The sequence below is a fragment of the Aquila chrysaetos genome, chromosome 2 (assembly GCF_900496995.4).
Source record: "Aquila chrysaetos chrysaetos chromosome 2, bAquChr1.4, whole genome shotgun sequence".
In the NCBI taxonomy this organism is placed as follows: Eukaryota; Metazoa; Chordata; class Aves; order Accipitriformes; family Accipitridae; genus Aquila; species Aquila chrysaetos.
The window spans coordinates 56,741,934-56,756,010 of NC_044005.1; the positions used below are offsets into that span (position 1 = coordinate 56,741,934).

The 14,077-nt window shown below is 36.5% G+C and overlaps 1 protein-coding gene across 3 annotated transcripts in view; it reads left to right on the top strand.

Annotated features, from left to right (window-relative positions):
- Positions 1-14,077, top strand: part of FIG4 (FIG4 phosphoinositide 5-phosphatase) — a 74,428-nt gene that overhangs the window by 34,268 nt on the left and 26,083 nt on the right. For all 3 annotated transcript variants that reach the window (XM_030007377.2, XM_041127232.1, XM_041127235.1), the window contains exons 15-19: positions 3,145-3,311; positions 9,351-9,489; positions 12,226-12,284; positions 12,892-13,039; positions 13,912-13,995. In XM_030007377.2, the coding sequence (XP_029863237.1) occupies positions 3,145-3,311; positions 9,351-9,489; positions 12,226-12,284; positions 12,892-13,039; positions 13,912-13,995 (597 nt within the window). The remainder of the gene's footprint in view (positions 1-3,144; positions 3,312-9,350; positions 9,490-12,225; positions 12,285-12,891; positions 13,040-13,911; positions 13,996-14,077) is intronic.

A 14,077-nucleotide genomic window follows, 5' to 3' on the forward strand; every position in this document is an offset into this window, starting at 1 on the left:
GGCTCACTGTGCAAGCGGTGGGTCCCGGCCCCTGCCTGATGGCCAGGGAGAGCACCCGCTGGCTGGCTTCCTCAGTGTGCTAGCAATGCCTCTCATCCACCGCGTCCCAGCTGCTAGGTGCTGCACGTTTGCCTCTGGGAACAAACAATTGCTGCTGCAAATACCAGTTGCTGTGCAGCCTCCTGGGGACTCGGCAATCAGGACTCTTGGGTTGTAACTAGAGGGGATCAGGAGGTGGACAGGTCTCTTGTATCTACTCACTGTGGTATCCTCTACAGCTACCACTTATTTCAGCACCTCAGGCTGCATTTTGCTATCGTTCCTTAAGCTTTACTACCTCCCCGCTTCCCATCCCTGTTTTGGGAGCCCAAATTTCATCTGTTGCTTCCTGCTGCAATAGTCCCATGTTTCCTGTCTATCTTCTCTCCCTCCTGTTTCCTCTCTATGCCCCAACCACCCAAATTTCCATCTCTTACCATCATCTCTTAAGATTATAGTCGTTGCTTTGTCTCTGATTTTCCTGATACCTTATTTCTCATTATTTCTCTGAAATGTAGCTATTAGCCTGGCATAAAAGGTTACTTTTATCTGCCCACATTTGGCTTACTTTTTCCTCTCCATTGCACTACATGTATGCCTGTCTGAAACCGATTTTGTCATCTGTTAAGACTTGTTTCTGAATTACTGTATTCAGAATAATTGAAAGATCCTGCTCCGTAATGCAACAAATTCTGAAGGCAGGCATGTGCTATATTGTCTCTACATTGTGCAGTCTTTCACTTTGACCTCCTGCATTCTTGTTCCCTGCATTGTCTCACATCGAGTATCTGCTTTCTCTGTATTCTGCTTCTTCATTTACACTCTTCTAACCGGTCAAAGAGGGTAATCCATAGCGATCTGTCTTCCTTAGTTTAGCCAACATGTCTGAAAAACTAACTTCTTTTCATCACGTTCTTTGACTGTCCTTATAATTCTGATTTTTCTCATATGGTCTCACTGGCTGGCTACAATCCAGAATTTCTGTTGAACTAGATTTCTGAAGTCAGCATTTTATTTCAGTTGGCCATACTGAGGGATAAAGAAACCATACAACTTCAACAGTCCAATTTTGTGTCTAGCAAGATTAATCTTAATGACTTTGTTGCACAAGACCATTTCTGCAAGCTATATTTCTTAGTGATTCCTTTAGTGTAATTGTTGTCCTATCTAGGAAATTTCTTAGACAAAGTGTACCTTAGCAGCTTATTTTATCATATGTAGTTAAGTTTTCTCTCTACAGAAGACTAGTCTTTGTTTGACTGCAGGCTTAATATTTTGAGGCTGTGGAAGGGTAATTTAATTCTACAAGTCCTTTCCAAATCAAGTGGATCAACATCCTTAATGAATTTACAGTTGTCTGGTTTCTGTGAACCTTTACTGCAAGGTCATTGGAACTCTGTTCATCAGTCCCCCATGGCTGACTGGGAAATTTTTGAGAGGTATCATCCTTTTACCTGCCAGTTTTTGCCTTCAACCAGTTTTTTAGCTTTAGTTGACCAGCATTGCTGTCTTTCCCTGTATATTAAAAAAAAAAAAAAAAAAAAAAAAGTCGGGTTCCCCCCCCCCCCCCCCCCCCAAACAAACAAACCAACCACCAAACCCAAAGAAACAAACAGGAGATACTCATACATGACATACATGATATCATGAGCTCTGAACAATTTGTGTGGAGGCAAGTGGGTTTTGGTTTGTTTCTTCTGTTGTTGGTTTGGGGGGAGGGGGGGGGGTTAAGTCAATAAGCAGATGTTTCCTCCTAATTGATCTTTTTGTACTTGACCTTGGGCAGAAGATTTGCTGGACAGCTCTTTTGTTTTTACAGAAATTGATTTGCTGCTCAGATAAGTGTTCTTCATCCAGAACCTTTTGAGGAGGACTTCAGTCAGATGGTTGCTGGGTTACTTATGCAGTACTGTCCCTTTTTTGGAAACTTTCTTAAGGGAATGCTATTGTGGTTTTGTTTTGTTGGTTTTTTTTTTAATTTTGTTGTCATTTTGTTTTGTTTGTTTCTACCCTCCTTTCCACTTCTTAAGGACTTCTTTGTTCTCAGGTATTACAGTGTGTCACATGCAGATGCCTGAGTTACTGTGTCTTGCTATACTGATGTGAAATATGTTTCTACAGGTTTGGTGGCTGGCTTTTTGTTTGTTTGTTTTGTTCTGTTTTGGTTTTTGCCTCTTAAACTTTCAGCTTCTTTTAGCAAGATGTCATCCTTGTTGTTGTCTTGCTCAAGCAAGGCCATAGTCTCCATTTCTGAAAAGTACTTTTCAATCTGTTATCTTTTAGATTGGGTGTCATCTCCTTAGGATAGCCTCGTTTTCTGAGACTGTTGTCTTGTTTTTGTCATTGATGGGGAGCTTCTTGATAATTTTTGCTATTTGGACTGCTCTCAGTTTGGAGGCTGTCAACTTCTTGATGCTATAGGACTGTGTTGCTTTTAGCCAGCTCTCCTTGTTCATCTTAGCAGCCAACTCTTTCTACCTTCTTGCATCATGTTTTTCCAGCTCCAGCAAATAGTATCTGACTGCCATTCACATTTCTTACCAGCCATGTTTATTTTGTTTGTACCTTTGAGCCATCATTATTGTAACTAGGGAGATTTTTGGAAAGTAATGCTAATTTCATTCCCAGTGGACTTGATCGAAAACATAGCCTTGAGATATTGATGTGTTCTGTCCCATTTAGTGTATTTAAAATACCTTAGTTTGTGAAGGTATATGATTTGTTTTCTCCCCACAGACTAGTAGGACATGTTAATTTTCTCCCTGAATCTATAGAAGTGCATATTCTGTAGTGTGAATGCATTCTGATATATTATAAATTAGTGAAAATCTTATAGTCTAACCCTTCTTAGTAATTATTATATCTGAATAAAATTTCCACATATTTATCTGAATAGAGAATAGAGACATAGCTTTTAATTTGTAAGTTGTTTGTAAGGTAATAGCATGTTTTAATGAAATACTTGTTTTTGTAAACTGGCATAGGAACTTAGGAGAAGAAGATTTATTGCTTGTTAAACAGAAAGACTTTATTATTACAATACTTTATTATTTTTCTCTTAAACTCTTTTCTGTGGTTTGATGACATATTTTGCTTTTCGTTCAGATTATTTGAAGAATTATATGAAGATCATGGAGATACACTTTCTCTGCAATACGGAGGTTCTCAGCTTGTCCACAGAGTAAAAACCTATAGAAAGATAGCTCCATGGACTCAGCATTCCAAAGATATTATGCAAACACTCTCAAGATACTATAGTAATGCTTTCTCAGGTAAATTTTATTTTAAGTGCTTTTTTTTTAAGCCATTATTTAAAAAGCATCTTACTTGTGATGTTTCAGTAATCCATACTATGATCTTATGACAGAGATCCTCTCTACTGTAATTTCCAAATAATTCAGTAAAATTTGATGGATATCAAATGGGTATTCTGATTTGATGAAGTATTTATATCCTATTCAAATGCATGTTGTAGCATGCAGCCTTATTTGATAAAAGTTAGTGAACTGATGTAAGAAGTATTTGGAAAATGTACACATGTAGCACTGAAACTGCCAGTGACATTTGTAGATCAATAGAGAAGCAAATAGCTGTTATAGAGCTTTTAAAATGATGGACAGAAAGTCTTCAACACATATAAGGAAACTGGTAAATCTAAATCTAAACATGAGTAGAAGGCTTCAAGTGGAGTACTTCTTGTGATGCTTTTGGGGTCTTCAAACAAAAAGCAAGCTCGGATGCATATAATTGTTTTGTATGAATAGAAGCTACTAACTGTTGAATTTGTGGTCGAAAAGACAAAATTAAATTAAAAAAGCAAGGTCCACCAAGTAAATAAGCTATTTTTTGAGTTAAATAAGTTGTAAAATATTAGCTTACTCCCTTACTAGCTTGTATCAGTCACTGATACTGTTCTACTTTGTTCTGCACAATATTGCCAAGAGAAAACCTCTTTGAAAAATGCTGAGCCATTACTTACGCAAAATAACAGAAACAAAAAATGCTTAGTGTTTTTAGAAGTCATGAGAAAGACTGTCCTTTGATCATTCTTTTAGATCTAAGACATGTCAGGATGACAAACATTGAGTGTTGCTGTGTTCTAAATATTGTGTCTGTCCTCTGTTACTCTTTTTCACAAAAGCTGCATAGCCAGGGAAGGAAGTAGCCACTTTTTTTTCCTAGTAGACTGCAATTATTAAGAAACTATGAACTTTAAAACAGTGAGTTGGAAAGTGGCTAGAAATACTTAAGTAACCGCTGGTTTCTTTAACTGAAGTTATTACTTTTGTTAGTGGCAGTTCTGTGCGTGTAACAAAATGTGAGAGCACAGCATTTAAAGTACTGTTTCTGAATGTAATTCATGTAATTTGTGTATCACGTTCGCCCAAATTAAAGGAGAAATGGAGAGCTTGTTTATTTCAGTGATATAGTCTCTTATTGTTTGCAGTAGCAATAAGGTATGGCTTCATCAATTCTTATGAGCAAAAGGAAGCACACTTGCAGTATCACCTGTACTGATAAGTACAAGATGGAACAAATCTCTGAAGCTGTTCGCCTTTATGCCAGCCACTTAAATGGTTAGGTGGAAGCTTGAGCAAATTTCTAGATCCACATTTGGCGTTGTGGCCTGCTTGCAAGGATAGTCACGATACACGTGTGTTTTGGTAATAAAAGAATTTGTTCTGAAAAAGATGTTGCAGAAAGAATACAGAATGAAAAACATCCCTCTTGTCACCTGGGCGAACTTGTAGCTGAGTACATAAACAGATGTTAGTCTTTACTGAAGTCAATATGAAAAATGAAACCTTCATAAAGGTGCCGCACACTTTCCCCAATTTACTTATGGTTTTGGTATTTGATCCCATTTGAGCCAAGTATTTTTTGGTGCTTTATACATTCAGTGTGTTTGATTTGAAGATGGCATTGTTAAAACATAGCATTCAATGTTGTATTTACTGCATTTTTAATATGAAATTTTAAAAGATCAATTTCAGTGAAATTTAAAGGTTCATTGTCCAACACTGCCTATTATCTGCAAGCCTGTTAATGTGACACAATAAGAGAGATCTTTTTATTCTTGAAGTTTTCTCAGAAAGCAGAGATGAAGCATTTTTAGAACAAGATTCTCATTTGCTATACTGCACTTATTACTGTTATATCCATCACATATCCTTTAAAATACAAGTAGAAATCTGAGGGCTAGCCACTTCATGAGCCATCATTTCCTTGTGTTTCTGATCTGAGAAACTTTTTTTTAATGCTTGTGAATTTTATGTACCAGTAGTAAACAGACTCAGAAAATTTTAGTGATTTGCTTGAAGTCATACAGTGTATCAAATTCAGAACAAGATTACAAGTGGCCTGCTAACAGTGCCTCCTAAATATATCACTTAGCCACGCTTGTTCTGTTTGTCTGTCTTAAAAAAATACATGATTCTAAAAGTAATTTATGCTTTTAAGAAAATGGTTTCATCTGTTGACCTCAAAGCTCTTGGGATAATCACTATTAATTAAGCTGTACAGATGAGAAAAAGACATGTATTGGTTAAGTGACTTGCCTGGAGATACTAATCTAGTAGACGAGACTTGGACTTGTAAGAAAGATAACATTGAATGCAGTTTCACCCTAGTTCATGACATGTGGCTTAGCTTTTCTATGGATTTTCTGTACCTATAAATTTGTAGTATGTTGCTTATGTAACAGAAGAGTGAAGAATTAAAAAAATATTCCCAGGATCAAGTTAGTGACTAAAGCTTAGAAGAAAACCAAGGTTTCCTCCTAAAAACATGGGACAATTAATTTTATGGTAACTTGAAAACATCTTACAGGTTTAGGCAAAAATTTTGACTTTTTTCATGTATGTTTTTTTAATTCTAGCATTTGAAAGAAGTAGAGGGTGTGGTGTAGTTTGGGAAGTCAACTGTTTGAAGTACCCTGGTTATAAGCAAGTGAGTTGTACCAGAAAGAAGAACATTATCCAGCTAAGAATTAGGTGTTCCTTCAACACCTTCTCTGGCAGGCATTCTGATTAGTTGAATTCTAACATTTTTCTTTTATTTGTGATTGTCAGAGAAATTAGGAAATGGTATTCCATATAATATTCTTCTAGTTTTATGCATTTTAGAAAGTAATGTGACGTTGCAGACTTAAGTGCTAGAGTTGCAACATGCATAATAAGCTTCTGGAATCTGGAATAATCTATTTATCCACAAACAGGACTGGACATAGTAAACTACGTTGTAGTGTTGTATGAAAGTAAACTTAATTACTATAACCTTTTAGTCATGGGATGTTATAGTCCCAATTGTGTTGAATCTCTCATGATTTAGTAATTTGTCATGTAGTGCAGTTGCAAACTCAGATTGAGAGCAGTAGATTATTTTAGGCTAATTCAATTAAATGGCCCCTTCAGTTCCTGTTTTCTCAAATGGTCTTAAAAATGTGCTAGAATACACGTACATTGCAGTATCTTTTGAAAAATTGGTGCAGCCTTTCTACTTGCTTGTACATAATTACAACATTCGATGCTAACAATGAAGGGAGAAGACCTGTTTGCTCTTTTGTCTGTGCTCCACAGTGTGTTGACACATTCATATTTATTTATTTATTTTTGAAGAGAGATTATTTTTTTCTATCTAGATAAGAAAACTGATCTGAAAAGCTCAATATCCTGTTTTCTGTGGCCAGTGTTTCAAAGACAAAATCTTTTGTTATTTTTGTTCAAAACTAAGTCATATTGTTCAACCCTTAAGGTAAGGTGTGCAGAGTTTTTGTCACCTTTCAAATTAACTATCTACTTTCCCAGTCACGTATATGTTTGTGCCTGCTTGAAGATGTATGCACAAAGGATCTTTAATGTTATGGTTTTTTACCTACTTTTAAATTACAAGTTGAGAAGACAGACAGTAGAAAGACATTTCCTGATAAATGTCCTGTATTTCTGTTAAGTATAAAACACAAGTGCACAATTGAAACAATAAATGCAAGAGAGCTTGAGTCCTTTTGCAGTTTAACATTTAACAGCAGTCATTTTTTTAACTGTGGAAGAAAGGTAAGAATGCTTTAATGAACTGCTGTTATAGGCCATTTCAGACAATGAATTGGTTAATTCAGTTGGTATGAGTTTAAATTCAAGCTGTTTTTCACAGAACAAATTTCATTTAGTTTTATTTCATTTTAGCATCTGTCATATAAGTAGTGACATAATTTAACTGAATTATCTTGTTTTACTCTAATTGTTTTACAATTATTTAATTAACAATTTCAGTATACCTTCTGTTCCTGGCAGGTGAAACAATGGTAAATGGACAAAGGAGGCTCATCTCTGCCTTTAGCTTTCAGAAATTACCACCAATTTTTGCTCACGTTAAGTAGTTTTGTCTTTAGGGCTCCTCCAGTTTCTATGCTTAAAAGTAGAGAGCTTTCTTGGGTTTTGTTCAGCACTTTCTTTAAACCACTAACTAACTTGATCAGGAGGAAAGAATACATGTTATTGCTTGTGACTTTTCCTTTCTTTTTAACTCTCAGCATCCTCAACGAGGTTTCTTTTGTTTTTGGTTTGTTTTTTTCAGACCTTTTTGCTGAGTTTTGCATAGCTTTCTTGCACTGTTCCTGGCCTTCCTCATTCTCTCCTTATGTCTTGGTTTAAGTTGTGACACTATTTTGCAGAAACAATATGGCCTGCAAATCATAAGGACCCACACTGAGTATTACTGTGTAGAAGAGTTAATGTTTGTAAGTTGATACTCTTAAGAAAAATGGGAAAGTAAGGAGCAAGAAAAAAGGTAAAATAAGTATAATTTTGGAAGAGTGCTCTCAAGGGACAGTAAAAGTATCTGGAGGGAGTATGAGTGGACAGAAAAGGAAGAAAAAAGCCAGATTCCAGATGAAAGGCCCTCTAAGTAGGGAAGGAGAGCCAAGCAACATCAAGAGGTTTCCTCTCTCGTCCCCCCCGCCTCTTTCCCTTGCCCTGTTATATACCATGTGACTGTTTATACAGAAGATCCCACTTCCAAATACTGACCTCTGCATATACACACTTCTGTAAAGTACCGTACTTTTCTGTAATCCTATTGTCACCAAATTTCTACATAGCACTTCATTTGTCAGCTGGTTGTGTGCCTTAATTCCCTGTAAAAAATATTGCTTGTTGCACAGAGGGAAGACATGTTTGAATTCTGGGGAGAAGGAGATATTGACTGAAACTTTGGTGGTGGCCAGGAATCAACTTTGTCCTTGCCACCACCGCTTTGTGAATTCTGCCTATTTTTTTAGCTGCTTTCTGGTATACTGAGACTTCAGTTTGTCTTTTTGATGCAGTGTGTTGCTAAAGGGATACTCAGCTCTCATAATGCTCTTTTTGAAATGTGGAGAGAACTGAAGGAGTAACACTATCTATTGAACTCATCTGAACTATTCCTTGGCTGATGATTACTGAAGTGCAAACAAGAGTGGATACGAGACCTTTCCAAATACCAATTCCTCAGGGCACAAATAGAGTTCAGGTCTCCACATATTTCCCCATATCTGAAGCTCCTTTGCGTGTAAGCTGCCTTCTGCCCCTACAAGTCTGCTTGCAAAGCTGTCTTTATCACAGTTCACCATCCCCAAGCCCTCATCTGACTCCAGCTTTTTCTTCATATCTGTTGTAACTCATTCTATCTGCAGCTAGGTAGCAAGAGAGATTTTAAAGTGAACAACATTTCTTGTCATGCTTCATGTACAGTGGTATGTAACTACTGGATTTTAGCACTTGCCCTATTTAGTTTGGTGAAGCTTAGAATATGGTAAGAGAAATTGATGATTTAAACTGTGTCTGTGAAGTTTAATCATTTTACTGACTATGTTTTGGCTAGAAAAACCCAAAGAATTCATAATTTGTGTGTTACGTGGGAAACTTGTGTATTGTATGGGTACTGTTTAATTACATTAAATCATTCATTGTGATATGTCAGATTCCCTGAAACATGCATAAATACATGCACATGCTTCATGCATACACATACATGCAGAGGTGCGAGATGGAGCTGCAGCGTGAAGTCTTACTTCTGCAAAGCCTTTAAGCAGAGCTTCTGCCTCAGCTCCTGTGAGAGAAGCCAAGGAAAGAGGCAGTGCTGGTACCAGCCCCATGTGCACTGCAGTGTGGCAGAAGGTCAGGTCTAAATGAAATTTCATTACGGTGGCTGAAACCCAGAGGTCATAGGACATACACACTCTGTCTGTGAGGAGCAAACATAACAAACAAGCAAATGTCTGAATGGGCTTGAGCTCTGCGATGTTCCTGGTGTTAAGTGTACCTCTTGTCTAACAGATGCAGACAGGCAAGATTCTATCAATCTCTTTCTGGGAGTATTCAAGCCTACAGAAGGAAAACCTCATCTCTGGGAACTTCCCACTGATTTTTATTTGCATCACAAGAACACCCTCAGTCTGTCACAGACCAGGCGAAGGTATTTTGCTGTTATGTTTTGTTTGGTTGGTATTGCTCTAATAAATATAAAAAACCCTATGTTGTTAACCAAATTATTTGGTCAGCCTGTCAAAAGCTTGCTTACTGTTTTTTAAGTTTTTACAAAAACTTAACACCCACCCACGCCCCCCCCCCCAACCTTCAAGAGATTACCAAAAATGTTGGATGTTGGTGTTTTGAACAATTTGGTTTAGTACGTTATTTTCCTGTTGTACTGAAAAAAAGAAATTTCATTTCATATGAAATTCTATCCTGCAATGTGAAATGCTTTACTATTTTACTGAAGTACAGCTACCACTGTCTCATTAAGCAATACACAGGTGCATTTTTGATGGTCAGATTTATTAAGTCGTATTTGAGGTTAGGTGATGAGGATAATATTTGTTTAATTTTTTTTTGTGTAATGCACTTAGTCTGCAGCTGTGCATACCAAGAAGCCCATGATTTTCTACCTTCCTTTCAGCCATGTCTAGTCTGTTTTGAAGACTATTTTTCTTCATTTGCATTCCATTGTAGTTGCACAGTAATATGCAGAAGTAATAGAGCTTAAAGTGTAAAATTTTTAAAGTAATTGTAGAGTGCTTCACAATGTAGAATGGTTTTGTTAAGGATTATAAATACTGTGTTTTAAAAAAAATCCATTTTAATAAGGACAGTAGTAGACTTGTTAACTAAATCATCTTTTAGGAATTTCACTGTTTGTATCTTTGCTCATTCTGTGAGTCTTAAAGCTCTGTATCAAAAATGGTAGATCTGAATTAGATTTTTGTCTAGGGAAAATTGCAAGTGTTTACACAGTGCATTCGATCCCTGTTGGCTGCTTATTCCATTAACCCATCGTGCCAGCTGGCACATGATATGACTGTTTCTAAATTTCAAACCTTTTGTCTCCTGATGCTAGCTCATATCAGTCGTGCAACCAAGTGCTATTTCAGGCACACAGGAAACATGCAACATTACTTTTATTGCCTACTGGTTCCGAGCATTATTGTATGTCAAAAATGAATTCAGCTGATACATTGCAAATGTACGAATGTCCTAGTCGCCCTTTCATGTGTTACTCTGTTAAACAGCTGTCTCTTACTTGTCACAGATACTGTTCCTAAACAAGGTGGAACATTTAAAAAAAAAAAAAAATTGTTGGTATTCTTGATTCACTTGTTAATTAGTCTTACCTTTCGTTCTGCCAAAATTTCTTCTGAGCACTTATACAACCGAGATGTTTTCTCATGTGAACAGAATGACACCTCCACGTAATACATAGTTAGGTGAAAAAAGCTCTTCCAACTAATTTTTTGTTTCTGCCAAACTATTGGACAAGTTCTTCATAAAACTTCTTCCTGCCTCTCTGTGCAGTACCTCTTTTGGATTCCTTGGGCACAGCAGCAAAGGAAATAATGAAAAGTCATAATGAAATCAAGCATATAGGAAGAGAAGGAAGATGTTTCCTGTCATTGAGACTTGTTTTGACTATGTGCTTTTCCTATGTTGTATTTGCCTCTCCATTAGAAAGAAATTTCATAATGGGTTTTATATATTACTCTTATGTAATTTGTGATTCACATGAAAGGACAGTGAGCACGGGAAAAGGAAACTTTCTGTTGCCATATTACTTATCAGTTATTGAAGCAGCAAAACTGGATATGTCTGCATAGTTTCTGAAGGCGCTGGAGAAGATGGCTTGCTAGCATGGCCTGAGACAGTACTCAAGAAGACACAGGACTGTCAGGCATAACTCATTCCTTTCTGTTAGGACATACACAGTTCTTGGAATTGAAGTGTGTTGCTCTGCCTGTTCTACACCGTTTGCTAAGTCCCACTAACAATTCTCTCTCTGGGCATGGGAATACACCCATTGTTTTTGCTCCAGGTGGCTACATTGACATGAGTAGGAGATAACCACATTAATACTCTGATTACAGCCCTTACAGTATTGTGAATACACACATATTTGAAATAAAAATCAATGAAGATAAATGTCTTTTCATCCCAAGTAATGAAATAGAAGAAACTATCAGAATAATTTAGAGAAGAAATTAAAGTATATTTGAGAAGAGAAAAATATGTAAACATGAATGAAAGATAAAATGTGCTTTATTTTATGAATGTTGCTTGACTTCCTTTGTTGTTTTTCAGAAATCCTGAATAAGCTTCCAGCAGGGCCTGGTTCTTACTGTTAGCTATGCCAACATAGCTAAAATGTAGCTAAAATGTATTTCTATGTGTAGAAGTCAGCTGCTGTGACAATCTTCCAATTTTATTATCATTGACCTTCATTTCTTCATACCCTTTTCCAAAATTTTAGGAAACAAGTGCTAGGTGGAGTGGGGGTTGGTGCTTTTTTTTTTTTTCCCAAAAGGCCAGAACAAGAGGAATACATAAATACCTTCTATATGTACTGAGACCTTGATTTTCAGTACTGTAGAGGTAGGCATCTGAAATGTATTTTGTTAAATGGAACAAAACCACTCCTCCCTCCATACCTGTATTGAGCTTCATGTGTTTAAATTTTATAGCCTGAGAGCAAAGTAGTAGTATTGGGGCCTGTTGAAATCCTCCATCCAAGGATAATTCTTTACTTTCTTCCACACTTGAATTATAGAGAAACATTTACTAAAGCGACAGTGTCTGGTTGGGTAACCGTTACGTGCAAACGTTTAGACTGGATGCAAATCAAATCTTCTGTATCAATTGTGTGTCTCTTTTTCCTGTACAGCTATACTTACTGGTGGACTACAGGTGTGCTAAAGCATTTACCTCTTCCTTTTGATGAAGGTAGGAACTATATTTGCTCCTTACCTTACAGAGTATCTTGAAAAAGAAGTTTTAGTCACAAATGCTTTTTAACTGATTTAGATCCCAATTCTGAAAAAAAATTTAATGTTTCCATAATGATTGCTAAATACTCCCCCCCCCGCCTCAGTGAGCTATGATTTTTCAACTGCAGGATGCAAGAGATACCTAACTGGCTAAAACTTGACCTGCATATGTTAATGTACCAGGGCACACTTCATTCTTCTTTTTTTTTTTTTTTTTTTTTTCCATGCCTGTTAACATATATTTGTAGTCTATGCTGGTGGTTACATTCCTGTTGCAGATGACAGGGTATAGCTAGTATGTCTTACTTCTCTAGGATACTGTGGAGCATGTTTTACTAGGAATTGTCGTCATGAAGGGAAATCAAATTATGGTGGTTGATAATGCATATTTATTAAAGATGTGCTGTGCATCATCTTCTTCATATCATGTTTTCTTGTCTTAGAGGGGATATTGCTGTAGAAAAATGCCTGGTAGGATGGCTAGGTAAGCAGGCTACTGTTTGTTTAGATTTGTGCAGACGTAGTACTTGTTAGTAAAAGGATTATTTTTTTCTTTTCCCCAGTGACATGTGCTGAAAACAGACGCAAGTTGACAGTGAAGAAATTCCACAAGTATGAAGAGGAAATTGATATCCACAATGAGTTTTTTCGGCCATATGAGTTGAGCAGTTTTGATGAGACCTTCTGCTTGGCGATGACCAACTCTACACGGTATATTGGGATGATTTGTGACTATAAAACCTTAATTGGAAGTTGATTTGGTGTGAATAAAATGTACATTTGATTTATTTGGTTAAATATGTGTAACATGATAGGTTTTGTGTGGTGTTTGTTTTGGGGTTTTTTTAAGCTTCAAATTTAGCATATTTCTAGAAACTAAATCACAACACTGAAATGGAAATGCTACTCTAAAAAAAGTTTTGTTAAGGCAGTACTTAAATTTCCAATTATTTTCCATTATGGGGTGACAAATGTTTGGGCATTTGAAGGCTGAGAAATGAGCTTTTCTCTGTGGACTCAGATCACAGAGACTACCTTCAAAGCAGTTGTTTTCTAATTGTTCTGCTCTCATTTTACAATTGTTTTCTTCAGTTCATCAAGCTGGCCAGATAGTGTGGGGTTTTTGTTGGTGGTTTTTTTATTTTTTTTGTTGGCAGCAATCAACTGGATATTCTAAGCATAATCTTAATCATGCTTTAGCTAAAGACTTTCAGGCAGATTGTTCCATGTAGTTTTTTGACCCAATTTGAGTGTTGGCAGCATTTTGAAAATAATGTAGCTGAGTTACAGGGCTTCTTCAGGACAGGAATGGAGCACATTGCTCTAGCCTCCTTGGCAAGTTATAATGTTTGCAGCTGGTTTATGGGACTAAATAATGCAATTGAAAGCTTTTTAAATACCTAGGGGGGTTATATTTACATGACTTTAACTTGTAATGATGAAGTTAGAACTTGATATTTCTTTTTAAAATTATTATTTTTTTAAATTCAAAGGTAGGTGTTAGACGTGGTTCTTCCAGAAAATTTAAAAATTTTATGTGTTGAACTTTTCTCATGAACAGTTTTTCCTTTATATTTTGCCAGAGATTTTATGCCTAAGAATGTGGGGATTGATCCAAGTCCATTTACTGTTCGTAAACCTGATGAAACTGGAAAATCAGTGTTAGGGTAAGTCTGAAATATGAAATTTTGTTCTGGTTTAATAGTAGTGAAATCGTAATGCAAATACATATACTCAAGGTGTGTGTCT